We start from the raw sequence: 20,823 nt of genomic DNA, 5'->3' as shown, positions 1-20,823 counted from the left end.
TTCCCAGCCCTGCATGAGTCCTGGGAATTTTTCAGCTTATAGTTCCCAGGAATTAGTCTTTCTCTAGTGCTTTTTCTCTGTCTGGTCTTGTGAAGTATTATCCTGGCGTAGACAGGCGGGTGTTCATCCAAAGAGTCAACTCCTCATCCAGAGCTCCTTCTCCATGTATCTCCTTCCTTTTTGGCATTTATCCAGCAAATTTTAGCTCCCTCGGCTTCCCCCAAACTCTAATTTGCCTCCTCAGTTCAGCAAGACCACTGGTCTCTGTTATGGTTTTCCCAAACAATCTATAAAAAAACAACAGTTCCATAAAGGAGGCTGAGTAATCTGAAAACTTCCTCCACAATTGAAGGTTATCTGTTTCCCTTCCCTCAGGGACCACAGTCCTATTCTGCCTCCTGTCCAATGGCTAAAAATAGTTGTTTCATACCTTTGATCCAGTTTTTTGGTTGGCTATGGTGAGAGAGCACTTTCCATTTTTTCATGGGTGGAAGCAGAGCCTGAATATATTTTGAAGATAAGGTCGATGGGATTTGATGAGGAGTTGGACATAGGTTGTGAGAAAAAGAGGGATATACATCAAGGATGACTCTGAGTTTTTTGGCCTGAAGCTGGAAGGGTGGCATTGCTATAACCTGAGGTTAGATCAAAATTGGGGTTGGGGGAGTAAGTTAGGAATTTAGCTTTAAAAATGTTAAACCTAAATACCTATGAAACATCCAAGTGGGGCTGTCAACTTCTCAGTTGGATATAAGAGTCAGATGTTCAGGCTGGAGATTGGGCTAGAAATACATAATTGGAAATTGTCTCTGCATAGATGGTATTAGAAGCCATGGATCTGAATGAGATACCAAGGAAGAAAGTGTAGATAGAAAAGTGAAGTCCAAGGACTGAGACCTGGGACACTCCAATAGTAAATATTTGGAGAGACGGAGAGGATCCCCGGAGTTGTTTGTGCTAACTTTCCCTCTCCTCTGTCCCTATGCTCTCTCACTCCCATGACTGTGCCCCATTCTGTCTTACTGATTTGCTGGCTCTGACTTCTGTTGACCTGTGTTGTCCTGTGGCCATCCTAGTCTAGGCCTGACAGATCAGTTCCAGGATTGACAATGGGCCTCAGAAACTGCTCTAGCCAATCCACGTCCTCAGAATCCTCTGGCGTTGTTTGAGATCCACCTGGCTCCATCAGGACTGACTCCTGCCAAAGTATAGAGTAGGAATAAGGTGAATGGCTCAGGACTTCCAGAGTGAGCCGGTTCCTTGGCCATAACCCCTTATCATCTCTGATAGTACCTTGCATTGAAAGCTCAGAAGAACAGGGAAAGAGCAGATAGATAATTCTAGACCAAGCCAGTTTCTTCTGCCAAAGATTCTGTCCTGCACAATATTGCTGTGTGGGCAAATTTGGTAGTGGTATTCTATGCTATTGGCCTCAAAACACTAAGTGTATATGTTTCAAATATCTCTAATTTCCCCATAACAAATTATTATTGACTGGATGGTAGTAATCAATATTAACATCATTCATCTAGCCACATGTGAAAGGATTAGATAATTTTATCACAGTATTATTTATAAAAATAAACAAAAATTAATAAAAATATTAGAAATAACCTACAATAACTAATAATAGGAGACAAAATAAGTATGTTGTGGTACACCCATAATAAACACACAATAAAATAATTTTGCAGATATGGGAAGATGCTTATAATATATTGTTGGTTTAAACTTATTTTTTTTCCCAGAGGGGGAGAGGAGGGGAGGGGCAGAGGAAGTAAGAGAATCCTAAGCAGGCTCCAGCCTCAAGCCTGACACAGGGCTCCAACCCACAACCCTGGGATCACAACCAGAGCTGAAATCAAAAGTCGGATGCTTAACCGACTGAGTCATCAGATGGCCTGATTTAAACATTTTAACAAGGCAGTACAGTGTGGTGTTTAAAAGCACTTTCAAATAAACAGATTTAAAGAGAACACCCTACCTTGAACTCTAACAACTAATGGCTATGTAGAGAAGGATGCCAAGGAAACTGAGCAAGATCAGGGTCAAGGATATAAGAAAATCATCGTGTCATAGAAGGCAGGCGAAGACTTTTTTTTTTTTAAAGATAAAAGGAATGGTCATTCAACCATTCAATAGAGTTAAATGCTGAAGAGGCAAGATGACAAAAAGATGACCACCGTATTGACCATGATGACCACTGATGACCATGGCCAGAGCTGTTTCAGCAGAATAATGAGAATAAAAGCCAGACTGGGGTGGGCTGAAGAGTCCATGGGAGATGAGGGAGTAGAACTATTTTAAGGAATTAGATGTGTAGGGGAAGAAGGCAGAAGGCCACAGATAGAGGATGTATGTTCAGGGATCCTTTTTTCTTCAGAGAGACAGGAGTTTGTTAAAATAACCACAAGATGGATACAGTAGGGAGGGAAAGACTGGATACACAAGAGCAAGACCGGATCAATTACAGATGAAGTTCATCAAAAGGGGGGGTGAGGATAGGCTATAACCTACAAGTGGGAGAACTGCTCTTGGTTGGTTAGTGGGAGGAGGGAGTCTTCAACCGCAGCAGGAAGCAAGAAGGGTGAATGCATGGGTAGGTTTAAACATTTGGTAACACAAAGGAAGGACTCAATGATGACTTGTGTGGAGGGCATCAGAGGGGTCAGGGGAGTGGGGAAGGTTTGAAGCCATTGATAGGAGTTGATAGGATTGTGAGTTGACCAGAGACAAGGAGTAAATTTTCAACCACCCTTTTGTCCCGTGTGGGACTGGTGATCCTGAATGGGGGTGGAACCCATCTCCCCGACAGTGAGACTTTCTTCAGTAGTATTTTGTTGCTTGCGTGCAGGCAAGAAGGAAGAAGACAGAATGGTTCATCTGTGGTTGGGGCTTAGCCATAAAGGACATGAAAATGTTTCCCTCCTGCTTGCGGGGCTGGGTGGGTGGAGATGAGCCCCAGCTCTTCCCCAGAGGGAAAGGGAAAGAGGGTAGTTCCTCTGTCCCCACTAAATGAGTTGCTCCGAAGTCCACCTTCCAAACTTCCTGTCCCTGGGAAAGCCTGTCCTTTGTTATCCTGACAGATTCCCCCACGTAGAGCTCAGCCTCCCATATGCTCTTTGCTGTTTCTACAGGCTTGTCAAGAACAATCCCTTTCGGTTTTCAGAGAGGTCTTTTTATACGTGCTGCTTCTTGATCCGTACTGTGCTTGTGAGTGCATGGGAGGAACAGGGCTTGACTCCCTGAGGAAGGTCACCGTTAAGCTCTAGTGAGGACAAAATAGCCTTCTTTAATGCTCCACTCGCTTGATACTCTGGTGCCAACACTTCCTATAAGAAGCCACAGGGCTTCTCTTTCCTCTGGCCCTTCGCTTCTGCAGAGAGCAAAACAGAATGGAGCCACTTACTTTCCTCAGGTCTCAGCTTCTTACCCAAGGAGAAGAAAGAGGGCAGCCAAGTTATAATTTGTGCATGTGTCACATTCCTAACCTGGTTGCCGGGCCAGGGCTGGCACTGGGAAGGGAAGGGCTGGCGGAATGGAAGGGGTGAGGGAATCAGGTTCCAGCTCCCGCACAAGCCTCAGCTGTGACTACTGCTGCTTAGAGAACAGAGGGGAGAGGGCGAACACAAGGTGAACCACTGTTGGCTCTGCTGAAGAGTGGACGAAGTTCCCCAAGAAGACTGGCTTTGGGAACAGGCTGGCCTGGGAAGAAAAATTGCCCTCCCACCCCCACCCAACATACATGCTCCAACCAGAAAAAGGCCACATGTGTTTCCTATGTGTCTTTGCTTCCTCCGAGCAGAGGAACCTCGTTTAAATAAGCTACTGGCCGGCTGACAAACTGGGAGGTCACTTGTCATTTCTGGCCCTGTTACTTCATCCACAACGTGAGAGCAGAAAGGGATGAGATCCAAGACTCTTTCTGACTATAAATCTGATATATTCTGGGTATAAATCTGATTGAACCGGAATGACATCAAATTTTCATTGTTTTATGAGCACTGGATCCCGAGGTCTTAACATATATTGGATGATATACACAGAGTCCCAGCTCTAGTCCCAGCAATGGTCTCAGAGGCAGGGATCAGGGGAGAGAGAATAATTTAGGAGGGCTCCACCCTGAAGAACATGTTGCAACCCATGGCTCTGACTCTCCCTTTTTAGGCCTCAGTTTCCTCAACTGTAAAATGAGGTTCTGAGCCTAGAAGACCTATAAAATGCTGTTCTGATTTTCTGGGTTCCGTGTCTCCGTCTTCAGGTAATTTTGAGCCCCAGTGGACAAAGACAGTGTCCTTACTGAACTATTTGTGTGGCATGTGTGCGGAACTATAGTGGAACATGATCCCTATCTCAAGGAGCTCACAATGGGTTTTTAAAACTGCTAAGCCACACACATAAGAAAGTATAGTATAACACGCAGTATCATTCATGGCTAAATGTGTAACACAGACACCGCAGGCTGGCTCTCTCTGGGCACGCTCATGCTACAGGTGGGAGGAGCCACAATTACAGCTTGCTTCTCCCACAGCCTCCTTCTACTTCAGCTCTCAAAACGGGATTTGTGGGGGTCAGACTGCTGGGTTCAGTTCTGGCTCTGCCACTTGCAAACGCTGGGGAAGCTACTCAACTTTTGTAAACTGTAAAGCCAGTCTCCTGGTCTTCAGGATGGGGTTAATAAAAGGACTCCCTTGCCATGTTGTTGTAAAGATTATATGAATTCTCAATAACTGGGTATAGAGAAAATGCACCTCAACATAATAAAGGCCATATATAATAAGCACACAGCTAATATACTCAACAGTGAAAAGCCGAAAGCTTTTTCTTTAAGATGAATAGGGCAAGGATGCCCACTCTTACTACTTTAATTTAACATACTGTTAGAAGTCCCAGTCAGAGGCACCTGGGTGGCTCAGTGGGTTAGAGTCTCTGCCTTCAGCTCAGGTCATGTTCCCAGGGTCCTGGGATCGAGCCCTGCATCAGGCTCTCCTCAGTGGGGAGCCTGCTTCCTCCTCTCTCTCTGCCTGCCTACTTGTGATCTCTATCTGTCAAATAAATAAATAAAATCTTAAAAAAAAAAAAAAAGAAGTCCCAGTCAGAGCAATCAAGTGAGAAAAAGAAATAGAAAGACCTCTGAATCAGAAAGAAAGAAGTAAAAATGTCTCTATTGACAGATGACATGATATTATTTACAGAAACCCCAATGACTCCACCAAAAAAACTCCAAGAATAAACAAATTCAATAAAGATGTAGGACACATAATCAATATACAAAAATCAGTTGTGTTTCTATACACTAGCAACGATCAGAGGGAAATTAAGAAAACAACCCCATTTACAGTTGCATTGAAAGAATAAAATACCAAGGAATAAATTTAACCAAGGAGGTGAATGATTTGCACGCTGTAAACTATAAACCACCGATGAAAGAAATCAAAGACATAAATAAATTGAAAGATATTCCATGTTCATGGATTCGAAGAATTAATATTATTAAAACGTCCATACTGCCCAAGGCAAGCTACAGATTCAATGCAATCCCTACCAAAATTCCAATGGAGTATTTCACAAAAATAGAACAAATAATCCTAAAATTTGTATAGAACCACAGAAGACACCAAATAGTCAAAGAAATGTTGTAAAAGAAGAATAAAGCTGGAAGCATCACACTTCCTGATTTCAAACAAAATTACAAAGCTATAGTAATCAGAAACAGTATGGTATTGGCATGAAAACAGACGCTGAGTTCAATGGGAACAGAATAGAGAGCCCAGAGATAAACCTAGGCATATATGGTTAATCACTTTTCAACAAAAGACCCAAGGATATATGGTGGAGGAAAGAGCAGTCTCTTCAATAAATGGTGCTAGGAAAACTAGGCAGCCCCATGCAAAAGAATGAAAACTAGACTCATATTTTACACTATACACAAACACCAATTCAAACAGAGACTTAAACATAAAACCTGAAACCATAGAAGTGCTAGAAGAAAACATAGGGGCTAAGTTCTTTTATATCAGTCTTGACAATGATTTCTTTGGATTTGACATTAGAAGCAAAATCAACAAAAGCAAAAATAGGTAAGCGGAACTACATCAAACTAAAAGCTTCTGTATAGCAAAGGAAACCATAAACAAAATGAAAAGGCAACCTACTGAACATAAAATATTTGCAAATCATATATAAGGAGTTAATATCCAAATACATCATACAACTCAATCATACAACTCATACATCATACAACTCAATAGCAAAAAACCCCCCAAATGATTCAATTAAAAAGTGGTCAGAGGAACTGAATAGACATTTTTCCCAAAGAAGACAGACAGATAGCCAATAGGTACATGAAAAAGTACTGAACGCCACTATTATCAGAGAAATGCAAATCAAAACCACAATGAGCTACCAGCTCACACCTTTACTGTTAGAATGGCTATCACCAAAAAGACGAGAGATAACACGTGTTGGTGAGAAAACAGAATCCTTGTATACTGTTGATGGGAAGGTAGTGTTGTAGCCACTATAGAAAATATAGAGGTGCTTCAAAAAATTAAAAAATAGAACTCCCATTTGACTCAGCAATTCCACTGCTGGACATTTACTCAAAAGAAGTGAAAACAGGACCTTGAAGCATCATTTGCACTACCATTTTCATTGCAGACTATTCACAATCTTCAAGGTACGGAAATGATAAAAGTGTCCATCAACAGATGAATGGATAAAGACGTGAGATACACACACACACACACACACACACACAATGGAATACTACTCTGTCATAGGAAAAAGGAAATCTGGCAACATGGATGGACCTTGAGGGCATTTTGCTAAGGGAAAAAAGTGAGATGTAGAAAGACAAAAACTGCGGAATCTAAAAACTAAAAAAAAAAAAAAAAAAAAAAAAAAGAAAGAAAAAAGAAAAAAAAATCTAAAACCTAAAAAAAAAAAAAAGAGGAAAAAAGTCAGTCATAGAAACCACTTTTCTATGGTTTGCCAAAGGCCTGTGAAAGAGAATTTCCCCTAGTGTAATGATAATGTCTCCCTGATGCAGTGATGCCCACGCCTGTCCCAGACAGACAGGTGGCAGTGATGGAGAAGGAGCCCACACCTGTAGCCATCACTGGTTTGGTTCTTAGACTGGCACAAACCAGAGGCATGCAGGCAGGGGGTGGGTCAAGTAAAAGGGGCAGAATTCCCATTGGATTCTAACCACTGCTGTGCTGTAGAGTTCCTGAGTTCACTGCAAACCACTCAAACCTGTTGGACCCCAATTCCTTTATTTCTTAGGGGTATTTAATACAAAAAGAGAAAACTTGAATTCCTAAGAAGAAATCCCAGGAAATTAACAGGGTTTACTTTTTAAGAAAAGGGGGAAGTATAGAGGAAGTCAAGGTATTAATGGGGATTCATTTAGAGTCGAGACTTGGGAGGCCTTGAATGGATCTAACAGAGGTTGGAGGGTTTAAGGCAACCAGACTTAAAATAAAAGAGCCACAGCATCTCCAGGGCAGAGTCTTAGGACGTATCTGCTCAGTAGCAACTAACCCAAAGGGTTGTCCAAAGGCCCTTCAGGGCCCATTAGTTCAAGTTGTTAAAGCCCTGTGCTGATGGGATCATAGGTGTGACCTCTGTGTACATGTGACTGTCCCCACATTAGACTGAGTCCTCGCCAGTCAGCAGTCGCACACGTACTCACCATGGACACAACGGGAAAGTACAAGGGAATACCTACCTTTGGAATTTAGCTCAAAGTACACTTGGTCAAACTCCACATGTTGATACCTTAGGTTTGGTGCAGTGTTTGTATGGTGTCCTGCATGTCACTGGCATTTCATTGTCATTTTGAAAAAACATGTGAGCAGCGAGAGAAGACAGGATTCTCCTCTGAGGGCCGTTAAGCTGAGACACTAGCATAGTGGGTTGACCAGCTGGCCTGCCTGGCAATTCTCCTTCAGGAACTCGGTACTCAGAATTCTTGATCTTTGAGGAAACCACAGCGTTCTTCTTTCTTGAGGGCTCCCTGGGCATCTCAGCCAGGCCTGTGGGGCTGGTCACCCAGGCTCTCAGTGAGAGCTGTATCTGAGCTCAGGCATGCAGAACTAGAGGGCTGGGCCTGTGATGGCAGGTCCCAAAATAAGGTGCCAAGCCCTACTTCTCACTTTCCCCTTGTGCCCTGTGAGATGCTGGCACTGCCTTCGGAGCCATTACTCAGCAGCCAGAATGTACAGAAATAGGCCTGGTGCACTGACCCAGCAGGTCACAGTTCTTTCCTCTGGCAGAGTCCTGTCCTGAGGTGGTAGGCCCGGGCAGAGCTGTGAGGGGACGTGACCTGGCCTCCCACTCTCACTTCCTGTCAGGCAGTAATCTTACCAGAGGACTGGGCTTTACTTAACTGTTTCTAGGCCATTGAACATATATCTCCTTGCCTCTGGGCTCTACAGTACATTAACCCGTGAACTCACTTCCTTACCTTCCCTACCTTTTCCACACACACTCTTCACACCGGCTTACCCGAAATGAAAACCTGACCTGCCTTGTCTCCCTGCCCTCTCCAGAGGAGGCTGCTTCTCTACCTTCCCCGGTTTTCAAGGTCAGAACAACCTGGCATGGAGTTCCCTTTGTTTTCCCTAAACCATGCTTCTCCACCCCTCTTGAGCACGCCATCCCACTGACTGGTCACCTTGTCCATTCAACTGTTTACTGATTTTTTGGCATTCTCTTATCCTCCTCAGTGGCTTAACTCCTGTCTCACAGCTTTCCTGGCCACTTCATCCCTGAGAGGCAAAGAGACCCTCCAAATACTCTGGATTCACATCATTTTGAAAACTACAAATGATTAAATTCTGCCCAACCCATCACTCACTGTGATGAACAGAATTTGAACATGGGCATCAGAATGGCACGTCACCTCAAATTCTCACAGCCCTACTTGGACTACAACCTACTTAATTTCTTTCTGTCAAGGTATTTCTTCCTCATCTGTTCACCCTCCCCACAATCTCTCGCTTCCTCCATGTCCAGTCTGGACCTACTGGTCCGCCATTTCCAAGATGCTCATGGATCCCTTTCTTTATTCTTCCCTGGGTCCTTTCTTGCTGATTTCCTATCTTGGCTAATCTCTAACTCAGATTTCTTTGCCTCTCCTCCCAGATTATGGAGCTCTGCTGGAAATTTTTAATTTCTGTGCTGCCTGAGCCCTCGACAAACCATGTTAAGATCCTGTGTGTCTCTCTTCCCCACCATTTGTTCTCTCTTTTTTTTTAAGATTTTATTTATTTATTTGACAGACAGAGATCACAGGTAGGCAGAGAGGCAGCCAGAGAGAGAGGAAGGGAAGCAGGCTCCCTGCTGAGCAGAGAGCCTGATGCAGAGCTCGATCCCAGGACCCTGGGATCATGACGGGAGCTGAAGGCAGAGGCTTTAACCCACTGAGTCACCCAGGTGCCCCCTGACCATCTCTTTCTAAAATGACTCCTTCTCACTCACTTCTATCACTTCTTACTTCTTTTTTATTATTGCTTTTTTAAAATTTTTTAGAGATTTTATTTATTCACTTGAGAGAGAGAGAGAGAGCACGAGAAGGGGAGAGAGGCAGAGGAGAAAGCAGACTCTCCGCACAGCAGGGGGCTGCGGGGCTTGGTCCCAGGAACCTGGGACCATGACCCAAGCTGAAGGCACATGCCCAGCCATCTGAGCCACCCAGGCGTCCCCGACTTATTTCTTTAATCACCCCCAAATGTTGGCTTTTCTCCATATGTTCTCCCAGCAGCACTGGCATGGCTTGGGAACTTGTTAGAAATGTAGATTTTCAGGTTCCACCTCAGACTCCCTGAATCAATAAACAATGGGGACATTCGCTCAAGTTTGAGAACCACTGTGCCACACATTTTCTCTGGCTAATCTCTATGAGCTCCCCTTTTAACATTCTTTTCCCACGTAGTACTCCAAAAATTCTTTCCACTCCGGACCACTCCCCAGAGCTCCAGTTGTACTCATACAACTACCTATGGGGCATCTCCACTGGCTGTCCGTTAGGGGTCTCCCTGGAAAATAACTTCTCAAAATCCTATCATTTCTGTATCCGCTTTCCCCAAATGATACCAGCGTTTCCCAGCTGGCAGTGCCAGGATCCTGGATTCACAATTCCTCGTTTACCCACCAAAGAAAACACGAGTGTGCCATTTCAGGAGCAGCTCTCCCATCGGCAGTGTCCTCTAATCGGCACCATCATTACTTCCCTGCAGGCCCATCCTCCTCACCGCTTGGATTACTAGTGTCCTTCTAATTGGGTCACCGAAGTCTGGTCCGTTTCCAGACTTCTCGACCCTCCACATTGCTACCAGAATCATCTAAAATAAAAATTGGATTGGGCTTATCCCCTGCTTAGTCATTCAGTGGCTGTCCAAGGCCTTTGAGGTAAAGTTCAAACTCAGTATGGTGGCACCGTAGGAGTGTTTCTGCACTGACCCCTGCTTGCCTTTCGGCCTCAACTCCTGCTGGGTCTTTATGTGCTCTCTCTGCTCCCACTCTAACAGGAAACTGGAACTACTTCAAGAGTTCCTCAGTCAGACACTCTTTCTCATACCCTCAAACCGTTGTTCATGCTATTTTGCGAGTTCTTTGTGAGGAATGTCCTTCCTTCACTTACCATCTGGAAAACGTTCTTCTCTAGGGCTTGGCTCAGTCAGCTTTGGCACGAACCCCCCCACCCCCACCCCTGGATGTGCATGTTCACTTTGGTGCGCGCCCACAGCCCCCATGTCATGTCTTCATCAGAACCCTTATGACACTGTGCTCTGCCCCGTGCTAGGCAACTGGGAGCAGCTTGAGCACAGGCCTGTATGTTAACTTTATTTAGTGCAATGCCTGACACACAGTAGGTATTCAGCAGTAGCTGCTTAGTAAGAAAGACTGCTCTCTTTTTTTTGAAATGCATCTACTGCTGTTTCCTGACTGCTCCATCCTTTCATTCCCAGTTTAGCCTCATGACGCTATGAAAAAAGCTCTTGAGAAGGACAAAGATGTGGCTTTATGTCTCATTTTAACTTATTCTGCCCCAGCGAACCACTTGTTTCTCAAAAACTTCTCTTCCCCAAGTTCCTCAACTGATACTTTTTTTTTTAATTCTCTTTACTTTATGGTCTGCATCAGCACTGACTCCCCTCCTTCTCCAGGGTTGTTACAACTGCTCTGCATTACAGAGTGTGGCTGGTGGTGCTGGTAGCTGGCTCGCTGGGAGAAAAAGGCCCTGATCTGTGGCTTTTGTTTATTCCATAATGCAAAGACTCTCATCAGGATCAATTTCAAGCTACCAGCATTTTAACGACCAGTTCACAAAATGCCCGAGTATTTCATAACTGGCTCTCATGAACATACCATTGGGTATGGAGAAACGAGTAAGACTAGTTTGACATCTAGGAGGATACAATCTGGTGGAAGGAATATGGAAATAATTAGAAGACAAATGTGATAAGCACTACTGACAGCATTTAAACAAGGCACCAGGCATGGGACTGAGTGAAAGGCTTAATTAGGAAAACCTGTTAAAACCTCCTATGGGAAGGTAGGAGGGTTTGAACTAAACCTTAAAAATGGTATGTAGAGGAGCACCTGGGTGGCTCAGTGGGTTAAAGCCTCTGCCTTCGGCTCAGGTCATGATCCCGGGTTCCTGGGATCTAAGCCCCGCATCGGGCTCTCTATTCAGCAAGGAGCCTGCTTCCTGCTCTCTCTCTGCCTGCCTTTCTGCCTCCTTAAATAAAATCTTTTTTTAAAAAATGGTATGTAGAGGAATGGCTGTAGACCATTAAGACTGGGGTGCAAAGAATGCGGGGTACAGAATGGATTCTGCCACTAGTTTTGTGACCTTAGTCAAATTGGTTAACTTTCCTAGGCCAGTTTCTGCATCTTGAAAATAAGAATTTTACTTCCACAGCCCATTCTGCTTGGATTTGATGATGGTCCTTGGGAAGAGAAAAATATGAGTGGGGGAGTAAGGAAAAAGGAAGAAATACGCTTAGTGTGAAGCTTTTAGGAGGCCAAATGCTGTAGGAATCTCTCTTCTAACTGGTCCTCCCTATTAACTTCTGGCTTAGTCCCCATTATGAAAATCCAGCCCCATGTCTGAATGATTGTGTGGTTTGCTGAAAGCTCAGTTCTTGTCTTTTTACCTGAATGAGTATAGTGAATCCTAGTAGTATATGTGGATGCAAGTCAGCTCATTCTTCTGTGTTGAGGGAATAGAGGATTTTCCTTTTCCCTTAGAAAGTATTAAAAAGATCCCACAAACTTCCCTAGTATTTATTCCATTTGAATAATTGTTATTATCTAATCTATCTAGAATTTCCCCATCCTTGCTTCTTGCCTAATCTTCTCTCAAGAACTATCTGATCTTCATTCCTTTTCAAAAACATTTAAAAAATCATGAATCATAAAAGATAGAAATGTGCATAAAACATAAATGTAAGACATAATTATAAAGCAAACACCCATGCAACCACCCATGCAACCACCAATACTGATTCAGGAAGTCCTCCCTGTGTTATTCCCCGAGTATGACCTTCCAGGAGGGATCCACTATCTTGATTTATTGTGATAATGATCTTTGTTTGCCTTTTACCACCCATGTATGTATACTTCAATCCTACTTCCATATTGCATTTTTCATTAACATTTGTTATGAAGAGAACCATACTGTATGCATTCCCTTGTTTCTTGCTTCTTTTGTTCACCACTCTAACCTTCATACATGTTGTGTGTAGCTATTCTTTTTTTTTTTAAAGGATTTTATTTATTTATTTGACAGCGAGAGAGAGATCACGAGCAGGCAGAGGCAGGCAAAGAGCAAGGAGGAAGCAGACTCCCTGCTGAGCAGAGAGCCCGATGGGGGGCTCGATCCTAGGACCCTAAGATCACAATCTGAGCCAAAGGCAGAGACTTTAACCCACTGAGCCACCCAGGCGCCCCATAGTTTATTCTTTTTCATTTCATGGTTACACAGTGTTCTACCATGAGTATTTCAGTTCACCAATTCAACTGTGGCTGGATACTGGCATTGTTTCCAGCCTTTGGGCAGTATCAACAATGCTGCTCTGAATATCTTCCTCGTGCCCAGCATATGTGAGCTTCCCAAGGGTACAGAGGTTAGAATCATTAGGTCACAGGGTATATACATCCTGATCTCCATTCTTCATTCTTTCCCCAACATTAGTGAGCAAGACTTTTTTTCTTTTCTGAAGAATTTTAACTTCTATGCCTTTGTTCCTGTTTTCCTAGACTTCAATCATCTTTGTTATTCTTACATTCCTATAACACACATAATCATTACTGATTCTAGCTTCTAGCTCTGTATATCACCTTCCTCCAGTAGTTGTGAATGGTGCCCACTCCAAGTAACATTACTTCATTTATTACTCAAAGAGGAAATGTATTTGGAACATTTTGAGAGTTCTTCTTGTGTGAATGTGTGCAAAACAGAAATCCTGCATTTGATTATTAATAGAGGGCCAGGGATAACTTCTTTCTTTGAGGCATTATAAGTATAGGAATTAAGACTATGGGCTTTGAGTCAGACCAAATCCGTAAGCTGCTGGCTGTGTCCTTAGGCTAATTACCTACTTCTTTGTGTTTTAGTTTCCTCAATTGTCAAAATGTGGATAACAAATTATATCCACCCATAGGGTTATTGTGTGTATTACATAAAACAATCTATAAGTTCGATCAAAAGAGGTTTGTTAACTTGGTCTTTAGGGAGAAAGACATGGAAAGACAGGCTTTCAAAATGCTTACAGGTTATGTAGTGAGGACATATATTATGAGTTTGTCTCCGGTGTTTATACTGAGCCTAAACACTTTTTCCACTCCTCTTTCTGGAACAGCTGGTTAGGACAGGTAAATATGATGTTGCCAAGGGCCACAGAATGGAGTGAAGTGAATTGGCCTATTTGGGAATCAAATCCACAACTGGCTTTAATTACCATTCAACTGAGTTCAGTGGGCAACATAACATGAAAAAGGAGAAAGCGAATGGGACTAGAAATACTGTCAAACAAGAAAGCAAGAGGACACTATAGAATAGCTCAAATTAACAAGCTGCTTTAAATTGCATCCTCTTTTTGAAATTTATTGTGCAGGAGAGTTGGCTGTAACAGAAAGCATTCCTAATCATCAAAAAACCACAATCTAATTTTCCTTATCCTCCTGACTCTCCATGTATAATTCTAGACTTTGTTGCTTATATATCCTGGTTTTAGGATATAGTTTTCCACAGCTAGAAACTTAATTATAGGTTCAGCACTTCAAGGCCCATACCTAATTGCCTAATTAGGGAGCTGAAAAATGTTTAGTATAACCACCCTCCTTCCTACCCCTACCCTGAAGTTATTAATGTTCACTTCAAATTGTTTACTAGTCAACCCTTGTGAAAATACTGGTTTTGGGACTCTGAGTCTCTTAGTCCTACATAAAGCTATCTGAATTCAATAAGGCTTTTGAGGAAGCAGCATTTCCAGCTTGACATTAACTGGTAGGCCAAATAATGACCCATTATAGAGACAAAAATGCTTACTGGAATTTAATTTTAATTATTTCAGTTCCTGTACAACTGTTTATTTCACAGTTACACATAATAAACTCTATTATGCTTCTTATTGAAGATTCTTGGAAAATTTTGAGTGCATGGTAGGTTATGGAAAAAAAGGTGGAAGAGAAAAAGGGGAAGAATGGTTCTGAAGGATTATTGAATGATGCGGTGTGACAGTACTTGCCGACTTCATGTCAACATGGCAAGGCCAGATGATTTATTTATAGTTTACTTTTCAGTAACATTTATTATCTGGTAGTATATTGTTGGGGAAGGGCTGATTTGTATAATTATTTTACCTTTACTCTATGACTTGAAAAATGAGTAGGCTGATAACAGGAAAACAAAAAGCCGCCCTTAACATCTTCATTTGAATTGATAGTTTTGGCACCAACCCAGGCGGAGGGCTGAGCATGGTGGGATTATCTGTTTGCAGAGGTGCAGATGCCAGCTCCTAATAAGAGAACGCCACATTCTGTAAATCCCCGTAAATTTGGAAACCAGGATCCTGAACAGTAGCAGTGGCAGCATAATTTGGTGCTCAGATGCTAAGTGAAACCCCAGTGTTGTGTTTGTCTGCCAAAGTGTCAAAGAAAGCCCCATGGCTGGTATTTTGGCACTGATGTGACACTGATAACAGGTAATAGTGGCATCAAAAAGAAGCCCAGGGAAGAATCTCATTAAGTGAGAAAAAAGAATCTTGGGTCTACGCATTACTTCTCAACCAAATGTGTGAATCTTGCATCCTACAAAATCAGTTACTAAGAGAGCAACGTGGCCTGCTTTGCGCTTCATCTCATGTGCTGACTCACTGGCCATGGAACATAACAGCCTAACAAGCGATCAAGAGTTGGCCCTGAAGGCCAGCCAGCTGCAGCTTCCTCCCCAAAGGTGAACACACGTTAAACAATGTAGCTGAGCTGGGACAGCAGTCAGGAAATGGGAGGGTGGGCTCCCTGGGAGCCAATGCTTTGCTTGCTTTGGTGTCTAGGATACAGATTTGCAAATTATAACCTCTCTGAATACTGGCTGAGACCACAGATGAAATAACCTCTGTAATCTTAATGTGTGCTTGGTAGGTAAGAATCATGAATCTCCAACACCTGCAGAACTGGAGTTATTTTTGTTTTCATTTTGTTTTTCTAAAGGTCTACTTGTTCCTTTTGTAAAGCAGGACTGGGAGACTCAGGCAACATCGAGGGGAAAAAAAAGTTTCCCACACCTTTGAGGACCACAGCTCTAGTGGAACAGGGTGAGTGAACAGGAGTGAGTGACTGAACAAGAATGAGTTAGAACTGAAAAGTTAGACCTTTATGCCTACTTATCAAATAACAATAGAATCCCTTCTTTCCCTATCTTGAGACTAATAGCTAACAGTAATTGTTCAATAAATGTAGCTAGTATGTGCCAGGCACTGTCCTAAGAGCTATATTCGTGCGATAACCACACAATCCCATTTTATAAATGAGAAAACTGATTCTCAAGAGAGGTTAAGGAACTTGCCCAGGGCCACACAGCTAGGGCTTGGATTCAAGGCTAGGCAGTCTGGGTATAAAGGTCATGCTTTTAACTATTATTCATAATATTGTAAAGAATATAATAAAAACATGCATGAGAAAGTCATTTTACTTTGAAAAGTTCCGGAGCTCTAAGCAGCTGTTGCATGAAGTTCCTGGAAGGAAGAGTCTGCATTGCATCTAGGCAGCACTTTTGCTACATTAATAGCTGCTCTCAAACAGCATCTCTCAAAGGGCTTGAAAATCTGATCTTTGCCTATTTCTTTCAAATGCTGACTTTACCCATCGAAGCACCATAGATAAAGTGACTCCTTTGACAACAAAAACTAGAGAGAAGAACTCCGCAGACCAGGTGCCTCACACAGGGCTTGGCACCCAGGTGATGAATAAAATGGTGACTGCATTGAAAGCCTTCCAATCAAAGGCATTTTGAAATGTGGTATTCATAGTTCACAAAATGGCTTGAATACAAATTACTTAGAATGTCAAAACAGGAAGGGGCATGTGGCAAGTTAAGGAAATTGAGGAGAAATGAAGTATAAATGGAATACTAAACCTTTGAAATTCAAAATAAAAAACCTGGTTATATATCCTTGAAATCCTCTTTCTTGGCTTAGCCGGGAAATAGAAGGATAAGCTTTGGGGATGGAACAAGCCTATTCTTTAATAATATAATACTTCTTATTTGTGTACTATGAACTTGCTCTAAGCCTACTGATCTGAACAAGCTACTTTAATATGCTCAGATTTTTTTTTTTTTAAGTTTTTTTATTTGACAGAGAGAGAGATCACAAGTAGGCAGAGCAGTGGGCAGAGAGAGAGGGGGAAAGCAGGCTCCCTGATCAACAGGGAGCCTGACATAGGGCTCGATCCCAGGACCCTGAGACCATGACCCGAGCCGAAGGCAGAGGCTTTACCCACTGAGCCACCCAGGCGCCCCTGCTCAGGTGATTTTTTGAAAAGGTTGACTTTCCCCTATATCATTCCCTAACGACCCTTGTGGTTCTTAGCAGGCACTCAAACATAGCTCAGAAATAAAACAGGTTTTTCTACCACTTTAGACAATGAAATGGATCCCTTATCACAAGCTGGGCCTGTATTCCTAGCATCGGATCTAATGAAGCATTAGACTCACCTCATGTCCAACATATTGTTGTGTCTGGCCTCCCTATAACTTTCAACCAGTACCTAAAGGGCTAATGCATAAAGCAGGGTTTTCCGTAATTCCCAAGAATTTAAAGACTGGTTATTTCATGATGTGGCTTGATCCAAACCTGGGGCAGCCAAAGAATCTCCTATGAAGACCTGTTGAGAAGTAGTGAGACTTGCTGAGCAAGAGCTCATGGGGCCCACATTCAGCCCTTTAACTGCCTTAAGGAAGACAACAACTCGGTCTTCCCAGCATGACATTCTCACCCCGTCTCTCTTCTGCTGCACATCTGTAAAATGTGCGTGCTACCTAGTTGTGGAACTGATTCTATGAGACTCCTTGGCCTTTGCTTTAAGAGCAGTGTGAAAGGAAGTCCAGACCCTCTTGGGACTAAGAAAAGCAGAGAAACAGACCCGAGAGGGGCAGTTTGTCTGCTGTGATAGGCTCTCAAAAAGCACATGTTGCCCTGATATGTGACCTATACAAGATCATGACATAGGCTATTCTAAGCTGGGGGATAGAGCAACATACACACACAAACTTTTAGGAAGTTATCTCCAGGCATCCATATTGCACAGCTGAGGATTTAAAAAATGATTCCTATACAGGGTGTTCCAAAAGTCTTAGTGAAGTTTTAGGCTATTGGGGCTGGAGATGGGGTGGTGAACTGAACTCGCCCTCTGCCAATCCTGCAGGGGTAGCTACAGATGGTCTCGATTTATCATCAGTTAAATGGGCAGCCCAGATTAAAGGAAACATTTTAAAGGACTAATTAGTCAACCCTCACAAAAGTAAATTAAGGGCCTGTGTTGAAACAGCCAAAGGAAACTCTAATACAGCACTGTAGCAATAACGCTTGGAGTGTATTCAAATGGAAAAGCTTGGGCTGGAAATACTTGTTTAGAAAAAGAACTACATCACTCCACCCTACTTCATCAAGTAATCCAAGCCATCTTAAACACTCAAGGTCCGACCAAGCAAGACGTATTTTATTAAAACCTCTTTCAGCTTGAACTAGATCATATCCTTGGGAATAAACAATTTTACTCAATGAAGAAGTAGAAAGTATTCTTGATTACTACTATAGTTCTTTTGTGTAGACTGCTTCTAGGTTAATGCAAAAAGCTCAGAAAAGGATGCCAGATAAGGTAAAAGGCTTTATTATTCAGGATCAGCTCAAAGTCTGACACTGACAGAGGCAGGAATAATTATTATCTCATTACATTTGACCTTTGGCACCCATTTGAAGTACTAGTTTTCCAAGTGGGACATGTTACAGCCAGTAGACTCTCAGCACAGTTTCTGTCAGCCACATTTACCCCAATTTTACGCAGCAGAGCTGTTAGGAGATGTTCAAGGATACAAAGAATATAATACCTACTTTAGCTTTTCCCCACCCCACCCCTCTGGCTTTCAAAGCAAGAGATAAGTAGCATTATTAGCAGATATGGTCATAAATAACACCTTTCCACAGCCTAACATTAAAAAATCAAACACCAATTATAAGCAGAGATTCTAAATATTCAGTTAATGCTGTGGAGTGCTTTGTTTCAAAAACAGCAATTCTGTGGCTTCTCTTTATTCCACTCCTTGCATAAAACCAAGGAGAATCCATGTTTAATTCAGATACGTAGTTGTGGTTGGTACAAGCTTAACTTAGAGGAATCAAAGGAATTAAAATTTGTCATTAAGAAAAGATTTTTAAATTATGACAAAAATATGAATAAAATCTACATATTTCTTAGGGATATGGATAAAACGAATCAAGTTTCATGATTGTTAGGGGATTCCCTTCCAAGGACATAGTACATAGAGGGTACACGGAGCTTGTGTCTCTGAGGTTATAAAGGAGAAAAGTAGAAAACAACAGTTCATTTCAAGATGATTGATATGTAACTGCTGACTAAAGGGAAGATGTTCAAAATATTTTGCACATTTTTAACTTAGAATCAATCTAAACATCTTCTATATTAAATATTCAGAGAAATTTCCAGGACTTTTCAGCTCAGGGCTATACTAGAAGGTTACTATTTTTTATGTATATGAAGAGAATCCAAAAAATGAAGCTAAAGCCAAGAATTATTTTTTAGGTTCTGGATTTTCAGTTCGGAGCTATGTTCTTTTATTAAAATATCAGTAAGAAATTATTACTTTTTCTTAAATTCAATGACTTACATTTTTAAAAAGTTGCAGCCCCTAGAGAATTGAATTCAAGTTGAATTCAAACCCCAACTTGAATGTATGACTATTGATTTTATAAATATCTTTGTCTAATAAATGGCAAAAATTATAACCTCTTATAGAACATGATGTTGAGTTGGTACCATAGTAAATTGCTTAGTGAAAACAGAAGACCTTAAGTCTCATGTGAGAGATTATATTTGGGGGAAAAAAGACAAGTAAAGTTTCTAGTGTTATTCTCCTAGTTTCTCCAAAGAGTTGATAGTTATCACTGCTCTTAAAATAAAGATGATTTTAACTTAAGAGACTGTATTTTAACACTGAACACTGAATCAAGATAAATGCACTTATCTGAATATCACATTTTTACACATACTAAAAAAACAAAACAAAAAACTCCCAAAAGTGTAGTGAAAAGATTATATAAATTTTAAATGAAACTATATTTGAGGCAGCACAGAACCAGAGGTCCGGAGCAGAAGACTTCTTCAGCAACCGGCCTTCACAGACAGGCCTCCTGCTGTGACCCGCAGATACTTTCCACTGTGCACCCTCAGTCTCAGAGTAACAAGAGACAAGTCTTGCTTTCTGTCTCTACGAACTAGGATGTCATTATTGTAGAGAAGAGGCATAATTTAAAAAGTGAAGACTACTCATTCAAAAAGTTACAGAGTGATAAACTTACTTTATGGAATTAAACACAGCATTCATCCCAAGGAAGCTGCATATAAGCTATGGTAGTAGAACCAGAGCAGGTAAACTTCAGAGTTGAAAGGATTTTCTCTGAAAATTTAAAAAAAAAAAAACAACACAAAAAACAAAAAAGAAAGGTAGCTTTCTTAAAGATTAGAGTTATAGAATCATTCTGTTGTACTTTTTGTCTTGTTTTAATGGGCCAAAGTTCAGTTAACTCACTCAGATTAGAATCTATAATTCTGTTGACTGTTCGGGACTGCAGTAGTCATCTTGGGATTTTCTATGGAAGTATGTACAGATTTTCCTCATGGAGCTGGGAGTAATAGTGACCTGGAAAAAGAAAGTTTAGATTTCAGAGATTTTCTATGATAAAACTCAGCTGTTAACTTCAACAAGTTATCACTAAAAGGCATTTTAAATTAATGTCTAGAAATTTGATTATTTAGTCAGCGAGCTTTCAGTCCCAAATATTCTGATGGCAATGTGTCTTCTGGCTGATCTGTACTGAATTTAATAAAAACTGAATAATAGGTAGTACACAAGGATGGAAGGGAGAGATTTTTCATGTGAATGGAAAATATTCACCAGTTAAACATTCTAGTAGGAACCAAAGGTTATAATAACCCTCCTCCTTGAAATAAATGAGCGAATTGGGGCGCCTGGGTGGCTCAGTGGGTTAAAGCCTCTGCCTTCAGCTCAGG

General features: G+C 41.8%; 1 protein-coding gene across 4 annotated transcripts in view; it reads right to left on the bottom strand.

Moving 5' to 3' along the window:
• Positions 1-17,006: 17,006 nt before the first annotated feature.
• The window catches only part of DTL (denticleless E3 ubiquitin protein ligase homolog), a 45,134-nt gene continuing 41,317 nt past the window's right edge, over positions 17,007-20,823 (bottom strand). For 3 of the 4 annotated variants that reach the window (XM_032319140.1, XM_032319143.1, XM_032319142.1), the window contains exon 15: positions 20,216-20,452. In XM_032319140.1, the coding sequence (XP_032175031.1) occupies positions 20,354-20,452 (99 nt within the window). In that variant the 3' untranslated portion in view covers positions 20,216-20,353. The other variant, XM_032319141.1, reaches the window with a different exon arrangement.

The sequence above is a fragment of the Mustela erminea genome, chromosome 17 (genome assembly GCF_009829155.1).
Source record: "Mustela erminea isolate mMusErm1 chromosome 17, mMusErm1.Pri, whole genome shotgun sequence".
NCBI classification, from domain to species: Eukaryota; Metazoa; Chordata; class Mammalia; order Carnivora; family Mustelidae; genus Mustela; species Mustela erminea.
Note: the sequence above shows the minus strand (reverse complement) of the source record. Positions and strands in the feature narration are given on the sequence as shown.